We start from the raw sequence: 22907 nt of genomic DNA, 5'->3' as shown, positions 1-22907 counted from the left end.
TTTGTCCCTTGATGAAGGAAAACTTGAGCAGCAAAACCATTTTGGATGTCACTGTTTAAAATGGAATGATGAACGTGATAAGAACAGTCACTTTACACTGACATATCCCATCTAAAAACAATTCTGTACATCTGTCAGGTTACAGATGCCAGACTGTGATTAATACACTTATTTCCTCTTCAGCTGCAACTGTATTACAGGCCTGTACCGACGGTCTGACTGCTACATCTCCAATCACTTTAAAAGTGCACAGAACAAGGCAGATTACAAAATCTGACACGGGTCAAAGACACATCAGTGTATTGTCAGTCCCCAAAGTGCTATCACCAGTAAACACTTTGTGGTTTAAGGCCATCTTCCCTTATTTCTATAAATGTCTTTCTATACATATCAATTGAGAACCTGTACTTGTTAATCAACGAGGGTTTCTAGTTAAAGATCTCTCTCCAAAACATGTGCTGTGAACACACAATTATGACCAAAGGAGTATTCTGATCAGCTATGAAACCAGATAATCTTGGTTGTTTTTCCAATTGTGCACTGCCTCTTGGCACATCCTAGCCTTAAAGACATAGTCCAGAGACAAAACGAGAGTCTCTCTGAGCAGATGCATTTGTCAAATGAGCTACTCAAGCAGCTCCACAGGAGACATTTCAGCTTGATTTTTTTATCGAAGTCCCATTTTCCAGTTTTTTCTTATGTAAATTGGACATTCGAGTTTATCTCTCACCAGTGTGGAGTGGCTAACTTTGAACGAGATAGAGGTCTCTTGACTTTTTGATTCACAGGATGCTGGCCTGTTGGTCTTTCCTAATTGCTTGACTAATTTCCTCAGCTGATGAAGTATGTGTTTATTTACCACGTAGTGAGCTCTTTAAGCAATAAACTGCATCATACAGAGGGCAGCAATGTTGTTACCTTGAAGCTTAACATCATCAGATCTCGGCAATTACGCAAGGCTGGTCCTGGTCAGGACTAGGATGGAAGACCTCTGATGAAACTTGTGTTGCTGCTGTAAGTGATGCTGGTGGCTCTCTTCCCTGCATATGAGAATTTCTAATCCGATCACCCAGTGGGTTGACTGTGATGTTTGAAGTGCCATTCTATGGGTGAGATGGGTCAGAGCTGAGGCCCTGACTACTTGGTAATTAAAGCCAACGGCTCTGTTCATAAGGGCAGGAGTGTCAACCCTACTGTTCTGGATGAATGCCACCCTGGCCTTGCTGTCAGGCCTTTCTACAGTTAATGCCATGAAAAGCAGCTTCTCATTTCTCCATTTGACCTGCTCTGTAATGGGCTTACTTGCTCAAAATGGCTACCACCCATTACCTGGTGATGAATGAAGTGGGCTCCCTTCAATAGTTAAAGGTCCTTTGTGATAAAAGCTCTATATAAAGTCAAGGCATTATTATTAAATGCAGTCTGCTTATCAGCTGTGTCTAACTGCATTCAATTTTATTTTTGTGTATAGTTTCCAAGTCAACCCCAAACAGTTTTTTTTCCTCTTGAAAGGACTGGTCTTTCACAGAAATAGACATGTGAACAACCTTTAATTAAATGTCATTATTAACCAACCAACATTGTGTAATATAACTTAATATCCATAGCAAGTGTTGGCTCTCATGTCATTCCCAATGTACCAGTGGTGTTTGTCATTCAACTGATTCAACAGAAACATTCAATCTACTCCCCATCTGCAATGGGACCTATTTTGTCCTTGACTGACAAGCCATCTTCTGAACCTAGTACAGTTTTGTTCTGTTTGAGTTAAGAGGAAAAAAATTCACAAGATGATAAATACAACAATAATTTAAAAATCCTTCTGCTAATGCAGATGCAAACTTTGAAAAGTCAAAGTCATTAAATCACAAAAGATGAGAGAAACAGTTTCTCCGCTGTGATTGCTAGGAGCATACAGTCATGGGATACCGGCGAGTGAAACCAATGGACAATAAAAAAATAAAAAAAATATCTTGCATAGTTGGGTTTTAATCCCTCTGTACATATAACCATTTTTTTTTGAAGACGTGACTCCATACTCTGTAGGCTCCTGTCTTGGTTGAAGAGTCAGAAGCAAAACCTTGCCTCTGAAGTGTTCAAGTGCAAAGATCGGGATATCCTTTTGCCCCAGTATTAGGGAGAGATCTGGCCAGGTGAAATCTGGATAGTGAGTGATCAGTCAAAAGAAGAGCTCACACCTTCTGAAATGTTATTCTCTTCAGACTCCTCTTTCACTTGGCTCAGGGAGACTGGATTGTTTGCAGCTGATGTAATACAAAAAACAGAAATAGACAGAGTGGTTAAGAGCGTCTGTCACACAGCATTGTTGTTTCCTGTCCTAGATCTTTGATTTAGTAATATAATAATTTTATCTAACAGCATTTCAAGAGCCGCAAGGCAGTATACAGTAGCAGAATTGTCCAACAAAGTAGAAAAAAGCAGAATGAACCAAGTAAACTCAAAAGTAAAACTAACAGAAATACACTCTAGACATCATATCAAAAGCTACAGGGAAAGGATGTGGAAAGATGATTAAATGTCTTTAAGCAAGTTGTAAAAATGTCATCAGTTACAGCCTAAGGCTGTGAATTGAGAACACAATTCATACATGTCTCCGACTCTCATAAAGTTCCCATCCCTCTAGGATGAAGGTAGAAGGAAAACAAGCGACAGCTTTCAGTACAATTATTTTCTGCCACAGCAAGGGAACAGACTCTGCATTCAGGTTTTAATTCTTGTAGAAGATAAGAATACTCATGACACTATTTAAACCAGAGGGAGGGATGTTTTTTGTCTACAAAGGGAAGCGAAGAAGCTAACATATGCCATACTGCACTGTATCATGCTGTGTTGTAGTACATTATGTCCTGCTGTATTCTATACCTCTGTACTACTCCCTGACATTGTGTACACTGCCAATATGCTGTTTCGTACAAATGCTACAGCAATGCCAGAGTTACATGTCATAGCAATACAATTAGCTATGAATGTAAACTGGGGATTTTTTGAAGAGATGTCAAAAGGAGAGATCCAGACAGAGGTATAACCACAATATGTGAAGACGAGAGGCTGAATTTTACAAATCACACAGTGAAGTAGAATTATTCTAAATAATAGGACTTTGGCGGAGGACATCACGCCCAGGTCGTGACTGGGAAATTCAGCACTGCGGTACAGGCTGGGAGACACCCTCCCGCGAAGACTGAAAGCGCAGCTCACCCAGCCCTGCCGGCTCTCCCACGATGTGCACGGGGATGGTGTGCACGTCCTCCAGCAGGATCTGGTGCAGGCCTCCCTCCGCGGCGCACTCCCCCAGGGCCGACACGGTCACCAGCTGGCCCAGGCCCAGCAGCGCGGACTCGGGGAGGGACACGTTAACCAGGGCAGAGGGGGTGGGCGTGCTCTCGGCCGGGCTGGGGGCGCTGGGCTGGAGGAACGGAGCGGGGCCGAGTATCAGGGGCTGGGGGGCGGGGACGGGGGCGCAGGCAGTGTCCAGGAGCTCTGGGACAGGGCAGACGGGGGAAGAGTGAGGCTGGGGGGTCATGGTCAGTAGCGAAGGCGCCCCATCACCAGAGCCTAAGGCGGATTGGAGTTGAATTCCCTGTGCACACAAAAGAGTCACGCTGACAAGACATCTGGACTGCATGGATTCTGAGCGATCACTTCTCAAACAGGAATAACCAACAGCCGTAACCCAGCAAGCCTCATAGATCACTTTGACCAGACTGCTTTTCAAAAACAGGCGGTAATCCCGTTCTGAGCAGGTAAACAGTTTCAGAGCCGGGACAGGGAAGTGGCACGGACAAAAGCAAGCGGTAGGGCTTGGAGGGACTCTTTGATGGTGCACATCTGGCCCCATCATCCACGTGCACTGATTGATAAAGGACAATCACTTGATTTTGAAAGTTCTTATTTGATGTAAGTTTAATAATTTGTTAGAGTGTGTTCTTATTGTGAAATGTTTTTTTTGTGAAATAAAGCTTACTTTGATAGTACAAAAAAACCTGACCCATTAAGTACTTAAGGATAATATGTGAAACCAGCAGAAAATCCTTCAGACTTCAATGGCCCAACATTACCCATTTCTGACTTGACTCACAAAGCGAGTGGTAACTATAGCCTTTATACCGACTGAAAAAAGTTGTTCTGGAGCTGCCTAGTAAACATTCCAGGCAACCTGATGGCCACTAATGTGCTAAAGGTTTTACCATTCAAATGTGGTACAAAATTGGTGACATAGCTCTAGAGTGTTTGCTACTATATTAAACCATAGACATCCAGTTTTGAGTAGCAGAGAGGGTTCCACAGGGGTCAGATCTTAGCTTTCTGAGAGCAGCCACATGGTTTCAAATCGGGTCCAGTGCTGTAATTAATCCAGTATTTCCTTTAAATTGAAATGTAGGATTTTGATTTTCTTTGGAAATATTAAAGAGTTTTGTTTCTTCATGAACATATGGAACCTCCCTTTGTGCCTTTGTTAAAGATGAGAATTCAGAATGGATAAGCAACTGCTGGAAACATTCTCTGTGTCTGAGATACACATTTGAACAGAATTCAACATCCTTTGACAGAAAAACAAATGTGAAGCTAAAGAGCAACCAACCACTTTGTGTCAATGAACAGAAATCAACATTTCTTTGAAAGAAAACACTTAAGCTTCCTTTTGCAATCTGTTTTCATTCCTACTTTACCTAAGCCGCCTGAAATTCTTGTAATGAAGGACAGCATAAGAATGTTCACGTTTGTTCTTGTTTATAAAATCCAGAATCAGAATTCATTTTAATTAATCCAAGCGAAACCTAAATATCTCATTTGAGCGAAATTCCAACAGCAGTTGGTTTTGCAAACTGTAGTCTGCAATACAAACTCCATGTACTTGTTTATACACCCTCAAAGTAAAAAGTGACAAGCATGACATATTCAGCTCCTGCTGTCTTACACGTAGGAGTAGAATATGAAGTTCAATCTGCAGTCACACTGGAGTTTCCTTTCCACAGCTGGAAGGTGATGACCCAGCGTTGATCTAGGAGTATTGTGCCTGCAGGCAGGAAAGGCACTTACTTGCAGCTGGGCAAAAATCTTCGGTTGCAGGGAGGTGAGAGAGCTGAAGAGCTGCACTGCTTCTGGGGAGAGTGTATCACTGCCTTCCAGAGCCCCAGCCTTCTGTGAGCTCACTGCAGAACACCAGTCACGGACAGAATCACCACCAAAGAACCTCACTACCAGCTGTTTATCACTCCACTTACAGAAATAAGTCACTTATTAAGGTACTGGAACAATGAAGTCCGTGTCAGACAACTGGAGCATAACAGTGAAATGAGAGGAGACCTAGACTTTTACAGTTTCTTATAGCCCAGTACCCACAGTACAGCATACTCACACAGACAAATCACACTGTTCAAGGTTGCCTGTTTGTCATTAATGCTTTGTCTTTGCAGATGGGCCATAATGGAAACTACTATTTTTTTTTACACTGCAGAATGCTTAAAATGACTCGTTTAACATCATGCAACAACCCTGTAACTGAACCTAAGCCTGGACAATTCTGATTCGCTGTTGAAGACATTAGAAACCTGCCAATTGCTAAATTAAATGCACTATTTATCACTTTACCCATCCATCGATTCCCCTGGTCAATCCCTGGCAGCACAGTTTAGAGGTGACACTGGTCTTCAATCCCTGGACCAGTTTAATGATTCAGGCCATTGCATTTTGTCTGTCTGTGATGTAAATTGGAGGTTTTACGAATTACTGTGACATTTTACATTTATTGTGGTTTGAAATGCACTCATCAATGGTGATTCTTTCTAACCCCGAAATAGAAAAATAGTATTGCAGTTCTCCTTTAAATCCTGTAAAGGCTTTGCTAGCAAAGCAAGCATCAGATACCTTACAGGCACCAGATCTGGGAAGTGGAGTGGAGATGTACTGCACATGGGAAAAGTGCATTTGACTAACACAGCAAGATTCTACACATGCATTCCCCAGCCTGGTCCTTTCACTGCTCCATCACACACATGTACTGATCCCAGAGGCACGATCTGTAAGGACACTGGGAAGAGCAGTTTTACAGAACATGCCAGACTAATTTAATGATACAAATGACCATGCCAAAGATTACCTTCGACTGGTGTTGGAGCCAGTGTCAAGGTCACTGTCTCCGTCAGTGGGTTTTCGCTGGCTACTGTCCACTGGAAGAGAAAAGCACAGGAACAAGGACTTTTACTTACTGATTTATTCTACAGCAGGAGGTTCAGTCTTGGAGATGGGATGTTTTACTGAGAGCCTGTCTGAGATACCCTTTCAGATTGGTTTAAATGTTTAAAAGTAAGATTTATTTGTCTCTTGTGTCAGGTAAAAGCAGTGAATCATATAGCATTAACATGAATGTGCTGTTGTGAAACATAACAGGGAAGTACATTTCTAAATAGAAAAGGTGATTTGTATGAAAACACACCTATTTAATTTTGTTAGCTTGCGTGAAGGGAGACATCACTATTTTGTTGGCTTGATATAAAATGCTTATACAGTTTGAAGAGTTTTCCTTCATTAACGCTGAAAAGTATATACACCTATAAACATCCAAATCAATTCCTTGAGTTATTTATTGTGCAAATAAAAATTATTTAAAGTGCACATGATATCAGTGTTACTGTATTTTATGTTTTTTGGGGTTGTATGACTTTTTTGTTAGTATAAAGATATATATCATTTCCCCACCCTTACAGTACAAGTATTCATATGTGCTCTTGTGAAATAACTGTTAATGGTAGTTCTAAATCATACTGTATATCTGGGCCCAGAAATTGTTACTGTACTGTAAAGGAAGCCACAGTGTATTCTGTAGTAGAGTCTATCAGCTGACAGACACTTCACATTGTATTTTCAGGTGTGGCTATGCTGGTCTCTCAAGGCATACCCTTGTCTCTGAATTGTTAGAGATGTAGTCACTCCCTCCCTGCTGCAAAGCCTTCTGGGCCTCATGAATGTGGTTCTTGATGTCATTAACTGTGGGGAAGTAGCACAGATTGTGTCTTTCCGGCACGTCATCTGGTTTAAACATCTCCCGCTCCACAAACTTCCTAAAAAAAGGAATGCAGATCCGATTAGTGTCCACTCATGTCTACAGAACATGTCTACAGTTCCTTTTTACACATGGCCATTAATACTTTTGGCAATACAATAATGTTTTTATTGCAGGGAGTAGGCACAACATCCCTAATCTGAACTTTGTCAATTCACCTGGTATCTTTGCTTCTACTGCATGTTATATAAGAGTTCTGATTACTGATAAACAAGTACACTTTCATAAGGAATGTTTCATTAAATGAGTGAGTGAATTACATTTTTTCCAAATGAAGAATGTCAATGCTATTGCCTGTGACTATTTGCTACATTGCATAATTACAGTACATACACCCTTCATTGGTAAATATGTTCATTATCTGTAGTACTTTGAGATACCGATGAATGAAAGGGACTGCGTAATTCAAAGGACAATGTAAACTGTTTGGGGCAGCATAATTACAGACAGAATTCCAATCATGGAACAGCTATTTTGTGGTCATGCTGAACTAACTACACTACTTCTGCAACACACCAACATATAACACTTTTTGAGTTGAATTAGTCTTGTTCAGAGGCTGCAATTGTTCCGTTTTTCATTTTGCCTACTAATGGACTAAAAACGCGTGACACAGTGGCGCAGTGGTCAGTTTTGCTGTCTCTCAGTGCTACGGCCCTGGGTTCAATTCCTGGGATGCTATTTCTTGTGGAATTTGCATGTTCTCCCCATGTTCACATGGGTTTCCTCCGGGTGCTCTGGTTTCCTCCCACAATCCAAAGCCTTGCTGGTAGGTTAATTGGCTTCTGGGAAAATTGGCCCTGATGTATATATGTGTGTGTGTGTGTGTGTGTGTGTGTGTGTGTGTGTGTGTGTGTATGTCTGCCTGTGATGGACTGGCGTCTCATCCAGGGTTTTAACCCTCCATGGTCCTGTTGCTTGCTGGGATAAACTCCAGCACTCCCATGACCCTTGGATAAAGCAGTTAGAAAATGGAAGGCTGGATGGATTGGGTGAAAAACACAGTCTTTTTCAAGCTAAGTCACAAAATGGCTGCTTTTCTTCGTGTCCACCCCTGCATAGTTAAAAGCAGCATTCTTGAAGGTAAACACAGACCCCGCCATGCTTGGATCTGGAGCGGTCCTTGGCTCTCTTGACTCAAGATCAGTGTCGAGTGTGCAATGGTGCAAGCACACGTTGAAGCTTTGTGCTGGGGTTTCACTCTCCTCTGCTCTGGAGCTCTAGCTTTTTTCCAGTTCACTTCAATCTCAAGACCACACTGATCCTTCTCTATGGGGGAACTCGGAAGTCCTTAAGGAACGAGAGATGCGCATGCTGTGCTCGAAACTGTAAATGTGGGGGAGGAAAGCAGATGAGCGCGGGGATACCTGAGCTGTTTTCGGACTGTGTAGACCTGGTGGATTCCCTGAGAAACTAGCTCGCAGATCTTCTCGGCCACCTGCGGGTGCAGACGAGAGGGCAGGCAGCTGGGGTCTTCGACTGCAGCGTCCACCTCCTCTTCCTCCTGGTCCTCCTCCTCCGGCAGGGAGACCTGGCCAGCAGGCAGGGGAAGGTAGGAGGCATCCATGTTGTGGTACAGGTGGGCTTTCTGGGTCGGTAGCTGGACATAATACCTAAAGAGAGGGTGGAGCTCACATTGCGTTTCAACAGCTTCCAGGTTCTCCACAGCTCAAACGTGCGAGTTAATCCATTTAACTTCACGAGGAACCTAAATCTTATACTTTTTGTGTTTGTGTTTGTTTACTCTTCTACTGGCCGAGAAGTCTTATTTTTAAATGTAAAGTTGAAAACGAAATGGCAAGATGAAAATGGAAAAAATAAAACTTAATCTTTCAAAGGCTGAGAAGTTCAAAGCTGAACTATGGTGATGTGGTCGTGCTTCCCTCCCTCAGTTTGTCACAAAATCATTATCTGCATTTATCGCATTTAAAAGAATAAAAAAAAAGAATCAGAAACACAAATTCTTATTCTGTTTCCAATTTCTGTTTTTTTCTTCTAACGTGCAAAGATTCTGACTTGAAATACGTCTTTGTTTCCTTGAGAATTTCCATGCTCTTGTGACCTTAAAGATAAGTTGAGTACAATCCCGGTAAAGCTCAGAGAGGCACAGTGAATTATTTACAGACTGGGAAACCGTGGCAAAGCAAAGCTAATATGTATGCAAGACAAAGTATAAAATAAAAGACAAGGAAATCCATGAGAAACCTATAAAAACTCAGAGCACATTTATGGTGGTAAAGGATTAAAGGGGATCTAGAAAGGTTACCTAAAATCTAGTGCTATACACAGACTCCCCAAAATCCATTCAAATATTTAGTCAAGGGTCTTCATCCCTGGTCTCAAAGAGCCCAGTCCCGCAGGGGCTATAGATATGTATTGTATACCTATTGTGTCTGTCTGCTCTGTGATGGACTGGCGTCCTGTCCAAGGTGTATCCTGCCTTGTGACCATTGCTTGCTGGGACAGGCTCCGCAACCACGAATTGGACGAAGCAGTAAGAAAACGGATGGATAGACTCTCCTTGCTACATAATGTCCAAATAAATTCAAGAAGAGAACTGTGTTATCAGAAAAATAAGAAACTCAAGGTCCACATTTGTTTCATAGTTCCCTTGGTTTTTGTAGGCTCTGCGCACAGTGCCCGCCGCAACTATTTGGTATTAAGACCCTGGTTGGGAGTAAAGAAGAGCACAATAGCTGGCAATTCCAAATTAATAATACTTGCTTACACTTATATAGTGCTTTTCTGGACACTCCACTCAAAGCGTTTTACAGGTAATGGGGAATCCCACTACCACCACCAATGTGCAGCCCCACCTGGATGATGCGACGGTAGTCATAGTGCGCCAGAACGCTCACCACACACCAGCTCTCAGTGGGGAGAACAGAGTGATGAAGCCAATTCATAGATGGGGATTATTAGGTGGCCATGATTGGTAAAGGCCAATGGGAAATTTGGCCAGGATGCCGGGTTTACACCCCTACTCTTTTCGAGAAACGCCCTGGGATTTTTAATGACCACAGAGAGTCAGGACCTCGGTTTAATGTCTCATACGAAGGATGGCACCTTTTTTTTTTTACAGTATAGTGTCCCCGTCACTATATAGGGGCATTAGGACCCACACAGAACGAGTGGTGAGCACCCCCTACTGGCCCCACTAATACCTCTTCCAGCAGCAGCCTTGGTGAAAAGCAGGAGAAGAACTAAGGAGTGCTGGCGAGTCACTATCTTTGCCTGTTATTCCAATTTTTTGTCTCCAGGAGAAAATGGAACAAGGAGCATTAAAGGATAATGTAGAATTGTATTACCTGATGACACTCATGCCAACAGAAATAAATACAAATACTGTACCTCAATACACCGCTGGTCTCCCACAGGCTCTTCTTCAGATTGAAAAACGCTTTCTCCTGCTCCTGCCTTACGATCTTCTTGTCCACCTTGGGGTCTGTGGGCACTCTGTATTCTGGAAACTTCCTGACCTTTTTAATGTAAATCCTGGGAGACAAGCATGGGAAAAACCCATCAGTCACTGAAGCTTTACCAGTGCAGTGTAAGGCAATGAAGAAAACAGAAAAGGCCTTTTACTTTTACTTAGGTTTTTGGGGATTTTTGCCTCTTCTACTTTCTACCTTTCGTGAAGTGATTTTTATATAAAATAGAGGCAAATGACATAGCAGAGCACCCTTCGACAAAATAAAAAGAAGAAAAAAGAATACACTGAAGTGGGACGGTGCAGTAGAATACACTGGCCTCGATTGTTGTTAGAATTATCATTATCAAAAAAATAAGAACAAATGTCAAATATTTTTGTCACCTTTAAACTGCCGATTCTTCTGCCTTTTCTCTTTTTTAATATAGAGTTTACTATGAACTCAAATCCTTGAAAATTTTCAATGATTTGATGTAAATGACAAGATTTTGAACTGTCCAGAAATATTTACCAGCAGTCGTAAAATCACGGTATACTTGTGCCGAAGTCTTAGAAACAATAAGGCGTTACAGAGGACAGGTACTGTAACACCAACAAGTACCTCAAAGCCTTCACTAGGGTTTTCTTACCTTATACAAACTTTAACTGTGATTGAATTACCCCACCATTTCACAATCTTTAATGCACACTGATTGGAATCTTTAAAAATTCAGGTAACGTGCTAACAGGAGGTGCTGTAGTAGCAAATTCAATGTGTTTACCAACCAGACCTGGTCAAGTGTTCCTGTTCACCAACATCATTTGTTCCTCTTTTAATATCCGTAAAGTTAAAATGCTTCCTTTTGTACGAAAATTGGAAATCTATCAGGATTCGATATAAATAGCACACATTACAGTAGACTGGCACACGAAGTTCTGCATAAATAAGGACAGTCATTTATGCAAGAGCAGAACAATTCAAAATGTCAAAGAAATTAGCAGACTACTGCACCTGAGCTGTTAGTGCTCTGTGCCCTCTATTTTAACAGAACAATAAAACGCTTTTGCATGCAGCTCATTATAATAAGATACTATGTAATAGAGTCTTTCCCATTCAGCTGTATAAACACACAAAATTGTGAGAACTGTTAAGGGTTTGTTGTTTTTTCTTTTAACAAGGATATTTATAATATAGTACCTATGGCACATTTTTAAATGAAACTGTTATTTGGATTTAGTTGGGGGATTTTGCACTTTACCTAGCTGGACAAGTAGCCTTGTACTGCTGGTTTAAGATAATCTCATTTTCACCAGTCTTCTTGGATTGGACTCCTTTTCGTCTTGGGCCATACTGGCACTCCATTACAATCGCCCTGCTGCCTGTAAGGCCAACATTAACAGAAAAAGCATGGTATGAACAGACTCCTTTGCCCAGAGTGAATACATAAATCTTGAGCTCCCATGAATCTCTAACAACTGCATGTATACTGCACAAAGGCTAAGCATTTCAAATGTACAAAAGAATATAGTTTTTGTTTGAAGGTGCACACAATTTGCTTTCTTTTAGCTAAAGGTTTACATGAACTACTGACTGGTTAGTTTTAAAAAGGAAATAGAGTGAAAACATAAAAGGTTGTTTGTCCCAGCTCACAGGAAAAATATTCGGTTTGTGTGGAATCACACTTTGCATTTCTAGACAACTCAGTCAAACCTTGAGGTGGAAAGCACCTCAAAAAAGAAAAAAAGTAGATTTCATGATTTTCTGGGTGAAAACAATTCCTATCTCTTCGTGTTGTGAAGGGATTGAATGTTCCAGTTTTTTACATCTACTGAGAGGCATTAAAAACACAACAAATGCTAGTGTTTCTAATGCTCATTGGTTGCATTTTCAATACATTTCACTGCACATACTGAGCGACAAAAACTATACAGAAATGTTTTTAGAAAAATCAACTAGACCTGATTTTGGATAGCAAAGTGTTTTGGGCAGCATCACAAGCTCAAATGACTTTGGTTCTTGCATATGGGCAGAATGATCTGCTTAAAAACCTGACTTGCTGAACATGAAGAAAATCAAGAAGAAAAAACACAGAAAGGAACCAACGTCCTGCTTATCAATACTCTTGTGTCATCAGTAGTTTGGAGGCTGGACTAAGTCAGTACTCTACCGATCACAATCTGGTCAGTCAGGTTTCAAATTTGTCACAAAGTTACAGCCAAACAGTCTGCCATGTTCTGGGTATTCCCTGATCACGCCACCTTACCAACCTCCACATAAAATAACTTGTCATTTTCAGTTCATTTTCCGGATGAGAACTTTGTTGCAGTTTCTTACGATAATCGGCATACAATCTGTAATGTTCAAACCAGACAGGGAATCCCAAAACAGGTCAGTGCATCGCTCACCTACTAAGCAGAGTAAGTGAGCAATACTGGGAACTATCTAAACTCTTGTTGCGGAGCTCTCTTTAGGCGTGTCACCTGCCGAAACGGTGCGTCTCTTCAGCATGAGCATAAACCATTACCTGTTTCTTGGCAGCCTACACATGCTGACACAGATCCCTATGTGAACTCTGATTCTGATACATGTTAAAAACAAATGGGATGGGAATATTTACGACTGCAGTGGGGTCAAGAGTTTTTTTTGCTAAAATACACTCTTATGTTAAGATAACCCCTTCCTGGTTGAAGATCCTTTTCTTCACGTCCAACAGCAAACAAAAGCCGACTTCTTATACTCCTTCCTCGCTATAAGCTGCACTCTAGGAGGGGGCGGTCTGGCGCCGTGCGGGTCGTGGCTCAGAGACACCGGGCATGCAGAGGAACGGGGACCTGCCTGCGTTGACGAAGGGGATGCCGTCGTAGGGCACGTACTGGGACTTCCACATGAGGCGGGTGGCCGGCTTGGCGGGGGAGGGAGACTGGCGGGTGCCCCACACGCTCTGGGTCTGCTGCTTGTGCATGGTCAGCACTGCTTCCAGCTCCGCCTCACTGGTGCAGTAGCCCCGGTACGAGTCCCCGATTTTCTGGTTGGGCGGTAAAAAAAAAACAGGCCAGGGGTTTCTTCCTCCGACGTGGTTATCTATGAGTGGGCTGCGGCGGAGCGCTTGATAGCTAAGGCTAGCCAGGCGATATACCAATGGATCAACCCTTTCATTTCAATTCAATTCAGTTTTATTTGTTGGCGCTTTTTACAATGGACAAGGTCACTAAGCAGCTTTACAGATTTCCGGGCCTGATCCCCCCAGTGAGCAAGCCGGAGGCGACAGTGGCAAGGAACAAGTCCCTCAGATTAAAGTAGGAAGAAACCTTGAGAGGAACCAAGGCTCAAAAGGGGAAGCCTATCCTCCTCTGTCCGGCACCGGGTTCATTAAAGTGTACAGCTATGAAAGTCGTCTGTTTTGTATTACATGGTGGGAAAAGCAGGCTAGTATTTTTATCTCAGTATGTATGGTAATGTCTAACAGTGTCCAGAATGTTCAGTTAGTTTCCTTTGGTTGCGATTTTCACTGGGAAGCCTTTCTGCTGTAACCACGTTGTGACAGATCCCCCCTGACTGGTAGCATCGCATGGAAATCTGCACATAAACTGCCCCCATTATAAAGGAGCTTAGGTGGCTGATTTAACTATGCCTTCGCACCCTACTGTGAGTCCCGGTGAAGGCCTCCTAGTGGAAACAGTGGAAAATTCAGTTGAATCTGTGTGGTCAGGCCGCCAAATAACCGTCTTCGTTTTACCAGCGGCTGACACAACTCCAGCCGTTACTAAGATCGCAACGAGATTGTAATTTTAGCCTAAACTGAGAAAGAGAGGAGTTTCTGTTCATGTTCGTCGGGTTTCTTTTTCGCCCCGTTCTCTGGAAGTGTCATAAGTACGCTCAAGTTGCTGATTGGATTTTCATGGGGAAAACAAAAGAATATTACATGGCACCACATCCAACAATGAACAAAACGTGAACATCGTCAGGGTATGGCAGGAAACAGGAAGCATTTCGGAAATCTATATTTCAGTCTCTAAGGCGTCCTAAGTGTTAAATCTGTCTTCAGAATGCGATGTCGCCCTGAGATCTTGGTGTCTCACTGTTAGGATTAGACAACCCTCTTTTATAGATCTTTTATAAGTATAAATGCCTTTCATAGGGTGGCTAATCACAAGTCTAGCTAATTTCTTGATTTCCTCATGAGAATGTAGCATGTGGAGTGTCTCATCACCGCTCTCTGGTGGCAACGGTCGAGTTCTGAACAATTCAAATGTGGCACAGCCCTAACTTCAATCATTCTGCAGCTTAATGAGAAACTTTCACTAAAGGCACTTCTGTTGCATGATGGCTAGAAGAGAAATAAATTCACTTCACAGCTGCAAGTAATGTCTGATAGAAGGCAGCCATGCGCTGACAGATTTTTAAATATTAATTTCACTGAGAACTTGTTAGGATGTGAATGCTGCTTACACTGTTCTTGCAAATCAAACAGATGTGTAGCAGAATGCTAGTCAGAAACCCACTGATTGATGGCTAAAGTCTCCCAGGTCTGTATGACCTGAAGGCAGCCTCAGCGAGAACAGTAGTTCAGAGAGTGTCTGTAGCTCCTGCACTACACTGACCTCACAATTCCGCAGTCTCTGGGCCCAAGCAGGAGTGCTGGGCGGTAGCAGCTGTAGAGGCACTGTGAAGCACTCAGTCGAACTGTGGAGGATATAAAAAGACCACGGGGAAAGCTGCATGAAGGCTGGAAACAACTGCAACTTGCTGCCTTTTGACAGGGGATGTTAACACTTCTTTAAAGGGTGTTTTAACTAAATCACCGCTTAAAGCACTTAAGTCCAGCTGCCATATCACCCTGCAACTCACAACTGGCAGCCCACTGAAGCTAAGCAGGCCTGGTCAGTACCTGGAGAGGAGACCTACTGGGAAAAACTAAGGTTGCTGCTAGAAGAGGTGTTAGTGGGGCCAGCAGGGGGCGCTCATCCTGTGGTCCATGTGGGTCCTAATGCCCCAGTATAGTGATGGGGACGCTATACTGTAAACAGGCGCCGTCCTTCGGATGAGACGTAAAACCGAGGTCCTGACTCTCTGTGGTCATTAAAAATCCCAGGGCATATCTCAAAAAGAGTAGGGGTGTAACCCCGGCGTCCTGGCCAAATTTCCCATTGGCCCTTACCAATCATGGCCTCCTAATAATCCCCATCTCTGAACTGGCTTCATTACCCTGCTCTCCTCTTCACTGACAGCTGATGTGTGGTGAGCGTTTTGGCGCACTATGGCTGCCGTTGCATCAGGTGGATGCTGCACATTGGTGGTGGTGGAGTGGTGGAGGGGAGTCCCCATTACCTGTAAAGCGCTTTGAATGGAGTGTCCAGAAAAGCGCTATATAAGTGTAAACAATTATTATAATTATAATTACTATTATTAAACTGTCAGTGCATAAATGGCGAAAGAACTACTGCCAAGAGAAAGAAAACTCCCTGCTGTTTGCTTCAGAGAAACCATGCACGGCAAATTCTAATGTTTCTCAAACGTTTGAGAAAACAGCTTCATAAGTATACGTCTATATGAACTATAGTGTAACACCATCAAACCTTGTTTTATTCTCAATGAGCACATAATGAATTAGTATCTTTGCATGGGTAGTTAGGCAATTTGGCCTGTAGTAACAACATGGGAGTAGTGGATAGGATTACAACGAAAGAGTTTTGGTTAAAAAATTTGAATTGCCCGTTATTTTCTATAACATATGCACCGTTTTTGGGAATCACCAATTGTTTCGTTACTATTTGGCTCCCAAGAGCTACTGGTGAGAAGAGCAAGCTTAATCTTTTGACAAGCCAACAAACTCCCTGGCTTACATCAAAAGTTAGTGCTGACTGGAGGAGTAGCGCTTCAATCATTAATGTCAATGCAAACCTGCAGATGCCTGGGACATCACTGGAGCTGCTGGTTTTGTTTTTTGCTAAGAGCCAAGAAGGCCTTAGGCAATTGATTCCAATGCTTGGTGCCACTTGGAGAATCACAGTATCCCAGCAGCCTAGTGATGTCAAGCAGGCTCAAACATATGATGCCTGGACTGCAGAACTCAAACTGCACTTACGGGAAAAACCTTTACCCAGCTGAGCAAAACTCATTACAATTCACAGCAATGGAAGAAATACTGAAATACAAGAGTCTGGTGCCAATATGGTAAATACGCTTCTGATCATTTATTTGCGTAGAAGATACCCTTATCGAGGACATTTTTCAAAATATAATATAGAAAGTAAAGAGAAAACAACAAAATGTATACACATTAGCACTACGTGAATCACTCATGAAGTACTCATGAGACTTCACCAAGCACAGACTCAATGGATGCACTACTAAACAACAGGAAACTTAAAAAAAACTGTCTCAAACAAGGGGAAACCCACCTTAGCGCTGGGTTTTTGGCCACAGTGCTGACTGGCTGCATCGGTACCACATAGTTACTAGTGCTATCTGCTATTGCCGTCAGTGCAACAGTCTGTAATTCATCCCTGCTGACTTTATCTTCGCAGGAATCTGAAACACAATTAAAAAGGACACGAGAAAGATTAGGTAGAAGGAGGCACGGTCAATTTCTCCTTCACAATACGAAGGGATAAGAAAGGAGAAAAGGGATGAGAAAGGGATATGAAAGAATGAGAAACTGTAAGTTCCTCTACACAATATGAAGTCCATCATTCCATCCATAGAGAAAGTTCAAGTCGGTCGCCAATCTATGCCCGAGCGTGTGTCTCAGCAAATTCACCGCTAGATCAGACCGTATGATGCTCCTAGAAATCGCAAAGAACCCCAAAACTGTAGCAGTCTTTTTGCTACAGCCAGCGGTTGCAAAAAGACACACTTAAAAGAAAAAAAAAATTAATGCCCACTTCTTACAAAATGGGAAAAACACAGAAACAAGCAAAAGATCTTATGAAGAAAATCATATAACAAGAACAGGTCCATACACCCCCCAAGTTAAGCATTACCGTCTTAAAAATAATTTTATCACAGTATAAAACTTGGTCTTGAGAATTCCCATAGCCTGGGTGTTGTAGGGCTATTCCTATTATGAGCAACCAATTTCCTTTTAACACACTTTCAACTCAGAACACACGTCCAACTTCCTGAACTTAATTTGAAATGACGACTGGGGTCAGTCTTATTGCCTTTACAGTTCTGCAAATCTCAAAGCAAATTTGGTCTCTTATGTCTTTCAGTGAGACTGAAAAGACAGGGTTCCCTTTCCATCTCAGTGAAATGAACGAGAGGCAAAAGTTCAGTCCACATAACTTATCCCCCTACGCTTTGAACATTTGCTGTCTTCCTTTCCCTGTTTATGACTCAGGAATCAGAACCATATTCCCGATATGCCATCACCATCTGGAAGTCAGCAACAACAAGTTGTTATTTCTCCTTTGCCGATAAATGGCGACAAATGCAAACTGATTGAGACCGATTGCAGTTGCAGAATTGTCAAAGCACAGCTATTCAGCTGCATGGTGTGCGCAGTTTCCTGTTACATGCCTTACTATGAACACAGATGTAGTGTCTCTTTGGGGTTTACGATGTCATAAGCACAAAGGGAATGGGGGAAATGGATCGTACTTGGCGTATGTGTTATGTCTAAGAGTTGTCCCTGAGGTAGTAAGACTTGTGTCGCTCCCAGCTGGCTGGATGGAATCACATAGACCTGTCCATTCTCCGACTGGCCAGCGAAAATCATCTGTGGGGAAAAAAAAGAAACAGGAATTACCATAAAGCCACAGGAGTTATATTTGTTATTTTCAGACGTTTTGTTTGCTTAGAAAACCAGGTAATAGGTGCACTTACTGAGTCCTAGCCTGAATGGAAACCTTCAGTGACATGAGCCTACTCTGAATGCTACAGTCAGGATTTCCACCAGTAAGGCCAGAGAACAGAAATGCGCAACTGTGCTGGGAGCACAGTATTGCCAGGAGGTTTCAGGAACAGAACAAACAACAAGGGAGTATTCCTTAAGCTTTTCAAGGAAAAAAAAAATACTTTGCTTTAGGAAGCAGCTTTTGGTACCGTAATTTAAACAGAAATGAACTGGAAACAAATTATTTGCAAAAAAAGGATCATGTGGACATGGGGCCACATGCGATTATTTGCTAGCCAAACACACACAAGAAGCACAAGAAGATACAAAAGGTTTCAAATGAGAGGCCCATCTAATTGGTCTGGTGGTCTACAAGATCTCATCCTGTCATTTCTTGAAAAAAAAAAACAGGGTATCAGCTTCAACAACATGGCTGGACACCTTGTTCCAGACTCCCACAAGCCTTTGGGAATTTTTTTGGGGTAAAGAAAACCCATTTTCTTTGGGTAAGGAAGCTGTTCTCGCCTTTTAAATGCATGTCCACGTGTTTCTGTCACTAGCTCATAGTCTTAACCGAATGGCTTTAGTCAGCCAAACTGACTGGCACTGATTCAGACAGAGAGAGTGGGGTGCTGCTGACCATTCGCTCGTACTGCACTGGGCGCCCATTCTGATCAAAAATGATGAGTTCGTCAGCCTGATTCGGGGGTGCTGGTTCCGGGGGATGCTGGGATGCCTGGGAATCTTCAGAAATGTGCACAGTAATCGGGAAGTGCTGATGACCCAGGCTTGGCTTGCTGGGACTTATGCATGGCATCTGCGAGACAAAACACATTAATAATGATTTTAGGATCCTGGGTAATAGATGGAATGATACACCTTGCATTTAAATGGCTTCCATGACCACTTTCTCTAAAGCAGTGATCATTTCCATACATTTGTGTATAAGTGCGTGTAGTGAAAAACGATGCACCGCTGGTAAGATTTTCAGAGCTCTTGGTTTTGTAGAAAAACAACCACTATTTTGTTTTCTCCGATGGTGGCCATAGAGGCTTAAAAAAGGCTCAAACCTGCAGGTACAGAGACAACAAGACACCCTGTTTCACTACATGGCACTGCATGAAATATCTAGAATACTCAAGAGTGGGACTTAGCGCTGTTGCCTCACAGCTCCTGTGGGTCAATTCCAGTCTCGGGTGCCTTCTGTGTGGAGTCTGCATGGTCTCTTCAAATTCATAAACGTTTTTGCTGGGTTCTCTTGACTTCATCCTACCTGTTAAATCCATTCTAGCCGGATTGGCTGGTGTCTGATGTCACGCTCTCCAGTTAATATTTTAACGACCGAATCAACTGCATCAATTCGCATAGAGCTAGACAATCTGATCCAATCCTATAATTATGTTTTAGGTGATTATGACTAAGAAACATTTGTAGACAGGTAGGCGATTACAACCCAGTAGGTCCTGTCCCAGCGGTGCGATATCCCGTTACCTGGCAGGGGTGATGCTCACACTCCGATTCGTCTGCAACACCGTCTTCACCTCGCAGGAGCTCACTTCCGGTCTCCGCACAGAGCTCATTCTCTTCCATGTCCCATCAGCCTGTTTAGAGACGAACACTCTTTCACACCCTGTCCCCACACACCCCCCCCTCACACACACACACACACACCCTGCTCCTGCTCACACTTCACAAAACTCGAGGTCATGCTGGAGGGGTTGAGCATGTCCCGGAGAAAAGCTCAGGAAGAAGAGAGCATGCACGGACGAATATTCTCCTTCTATTTGTGCTGCCAGTTGGAAGACAACTGGCAAACTGCTTCCACCATTAAGGGAGGTAAAAAATAAAAGGGCCATTTTACCACTGTGAAAGACTGAGTTTCCTAAATCTATAAGAGACTTTTACAGACATTTGAGATAGTAGTTGCTTTTTTTGGGGTGGGAGCGGGGGGGGTGGTGATTGAATGTCTTATGCATGCACAGCAGAGATGGGCATTCTTCTGAGTGCTGGTCTTGAACAACGCAAGGACAGGTCATCACTGGACAGCAGCAAAGTACAGTACTTGCTACTGGACACTGCTGCAGTTAGCATGTGTTGCCAAACTAAACAAACCCTGAGGCGAACAGTGTTAAGCGCTGTGGATGCTTTCCGCTGCACTACCCCAAGTGGTCTGGAAAAAAAAGAAATTGAGACTGTCCAATAACGCGAACAGGACCTTAGTTAAGGTTGCCCTGCACTGGTTTATACAGCAGAAAACCTGTACAGGGTTTAAAAACATGCTTAGCTTCCCTGATGAAATAATGTGGGATTTACTTGAGAATCCTTTAACAGGAGGAAAGTAAAGGAATCTGAGCTTGTGAATTCTGTGTAGACTTGCTAAAGCAGATTTTGCGCTAGAAGCCGAGACTGTGAATAAGCCCTCTGGAAAAGTGAGATTCTTTGTCAGCTAAGACTTATCTCAGACGTGCGTGAGTGATGTTTCGTTTTCTCTGCATCCATTTTAGGTTTGGGATTCTCTTTCGAATTTGCAACTTAAAAAGACTGGCGGATCTTCATTTCGAGTATTTAAACTAAAAGGTCAGAGACTTATCTGGGTTGAGGAGTGTAAAAATGACCATTTGGGCCATTCTAATTCAGTGATCCATCAGATAAAAGACTTTTTGGAGCAGTTTGATATCAAATTGGAAGCTTCACAGAATCACTAGACCTGTTACAAACATGTGGCTCATTTAGTCCATTTGGTAGTTAGTAGTTAATTGATTCAGGTATCTCATCCAGCCATTTCTTGAAACAACAGGCTTTTTTATATTTAGAAAAACTATGTGAATTTCACATTGATCAGTCTGAGAATCTCTGATGACCATTAAATATTTATTAAATTCCACACTAATACAATGCGTGACAGGGAAGGATATTAACATCAATAGTACATACTTGCAGCAAGGTTTATGTACAATTTGGTTTCGATTAAAGCAAAATGTAAAAAGACAGATCCATGCTTTCAGAAAACACTGAAGGGCCAGAAGATACTAACTTCTAATGTGACTTAACTCCCAGCACAAAAATCACAATGGGACTGTGGGCATAATAATACATGGCTGCTGATATGTCTAATTTGATTTTAAAGCATTAAAGTAACATAAACTGAGCATGGTTTTCAAAGAAAGCAGCTTTCTGCTAGTATACAAGCCATTTAAATTTGCTTCTTAATGTTAGACCCAGTCAGTTCCCTCTAAAGCCAAACATCTAACAACAAACCTTTTGCAAGAACTACGTTTTTATCAGTCTAGCCAGAAACCTCGGAAATGAGAAAAATATATTTCTTTGGCGTGCGGCAATGGACGCCAAGTTATGTAATAAAAAGTATCACTTTTACTACAAGGTTTAAATACTTCACTTACAGTAAAACACACTAAGCCACACCCTTACACGCTACTGTACGATTATAGTTATTTGTGATTAAAACCACAATTTCTTGAAGCCATGCTCCCTCATTTTGTCCTTACTTTACATATTCAAAGGGTCCCGCCTTAACAGGCACCTTTACATCTACACGTAATATGAAAAACAACTTTTATTTGATCAATCGAGTACATTAAAAAATTAGTAGGAACCCCCCTCTTGTGCAATGTAAAAAAAACGGAACAAAGACCCAGCATCAACATGTAATATCAAGAAAATTAAATTACAGTCTGTCAAACAAGACGTAATGTTCTAAATTATGATGGTATTTCTTTTTTTATCGTTTGAAGGGTGTAACGTGCGCTCTGCGACAAAAATCACGGTATGTAGTCGGATTTTATTTTAAAAACAAAACGGGTTTTAAAATAAAAAGCGTCAACTTTTCTTTGGGTCACCGTTCTGCAGCGCCCACAACATCTTTGATGTGTAGTTGTTTTGTTGATCGGGATCGAATGTGGAGTATTAATACTATCAACACATTCACAAAATACTAATTTAAGGATAGAGAATCAGTACGATAAACGAAATAATCCAAACACAATTCTTTCTTCTACACACAAATCGGTTCGTGCAATAGCTTTTTCAATCGCGGTTTGTTTCAATATTTACGTTAGGCACACGTGTATTTCCTACAAGGGCTAGTTTGCTACAAACGATAAAACAACAGCACATTGAAAAGGCATAAAAAGTTAATCATCTGTTGCCAAAGCCTTCGGCAAACACAAATCTAAAATGCACAACGAAAACGCTAAACCTTTGTTGTTAAACATAGCAAAACAGATTGGTAAGAACGCCATGTTGGATGATGCAGTAATAAAATCGCAAGAGTTAAGAGGCCAACAGGGGGAAAATACCACCAAAAAAAGAACACAGATTTTCTACACCCGAGTACCGCCTGCCCCTGTCTCTTTAAACCGCTTCCTATGTGGCATTCAGGAATGGAAATAAACAGAGGAAGGACAGAAATTTCAAAACGAGTCTACTCAACCTCGTCTTCACCCGGGCTTCGCTCGCTGCTCCACCGCGGAGCCAAAACGCGAACTTGAAAACGGCTTGAGAGAAAAGAGACTTTATGGTACAGGCGGGCCACCGTACGCCTTGTTCCTCCTATTAT

At 42.2% G+C, this 22907-nt stretch overlaps 1 protein-coding gene across 3 annotated transcripts; it reads right to left on the bottom strand.

Annotated features, from left to right (window-relative positions):
- Positions 1 to 1531: 1531 nt before the first annotated feature.
- Positions 1532 to 22857, bottom strand: carf (calcium responsive transcription factor). 3 transcript variants are annotated; one of them, XM_069197204.1, is made up of 15 exons: positions 22782 to 22857; positions 19823 to 19932; positions 18972 to 19148; positions 18097 to 18214; positions 16896 to 17025; positions 15096 to 15177; positions 13326 to 13519; positions 11753 to 11869; positions 10436 to 10579; positions 8452 to 8697; positions 6920 to 7082; positions 6122 to 6191; positions 5062 to 5174; positions 3220 to 3601; positions 1532 to 2264 (listed from the first exon to the last, which is right to left on the bottom strand). In XM_069197204.1, the coding sequence occupies exons 2-15, from the start codon at positions 19919 to 19921 to the stop codon at positions 2176 to 2178; spliced, it is 2124 nt and encodes a 707-aa protein (XP_069053305.1). In that variant the 5' UTR covers positions 19922 to 19932; positions 22782 to 22857; the 3' UTR covers positions 1532 to 2175. The 3 variants fall into 3 exon arrangements, with proteins under 3 accessions (XP_069053305.1, XP_069053306.1, XP_069053307.1); XM_069197205.1 differs by lacking the exon at positions 5062 to 5174 and having other exon boundaries at positions 3220 to 3501; XM_069197206.1 differs by lacking the exon at positions 1532 to 2264 and having other exon boundaries at positions 3354 to 3501.
- Between the last annotated feature and the right edge of the window lie 50 nt (positions 22858 to 22907).

Source organism: Lepisosteus oculatus, chromosome 12, assembly GCF_040954835.1.
Source record: "Lepisosteus oculatus isolate fLepOcu1 chromosome 12, fLepOcu1.hap2, whole genome shotgun sequence".
In the NCBI taxonomy this organism is placed as follows: Eukaryota; Metazoa; Chordata; class Actinopteri; order Semionotiformes; family Lepisosteidae; genus Lepisosteus; species Lepisosteus oculatus.
The sequence above is the reverse complement of the archived record's forward strand: the minus strand, read 5'-3'. Positions and strand labels throughout refer to the sequence as shown.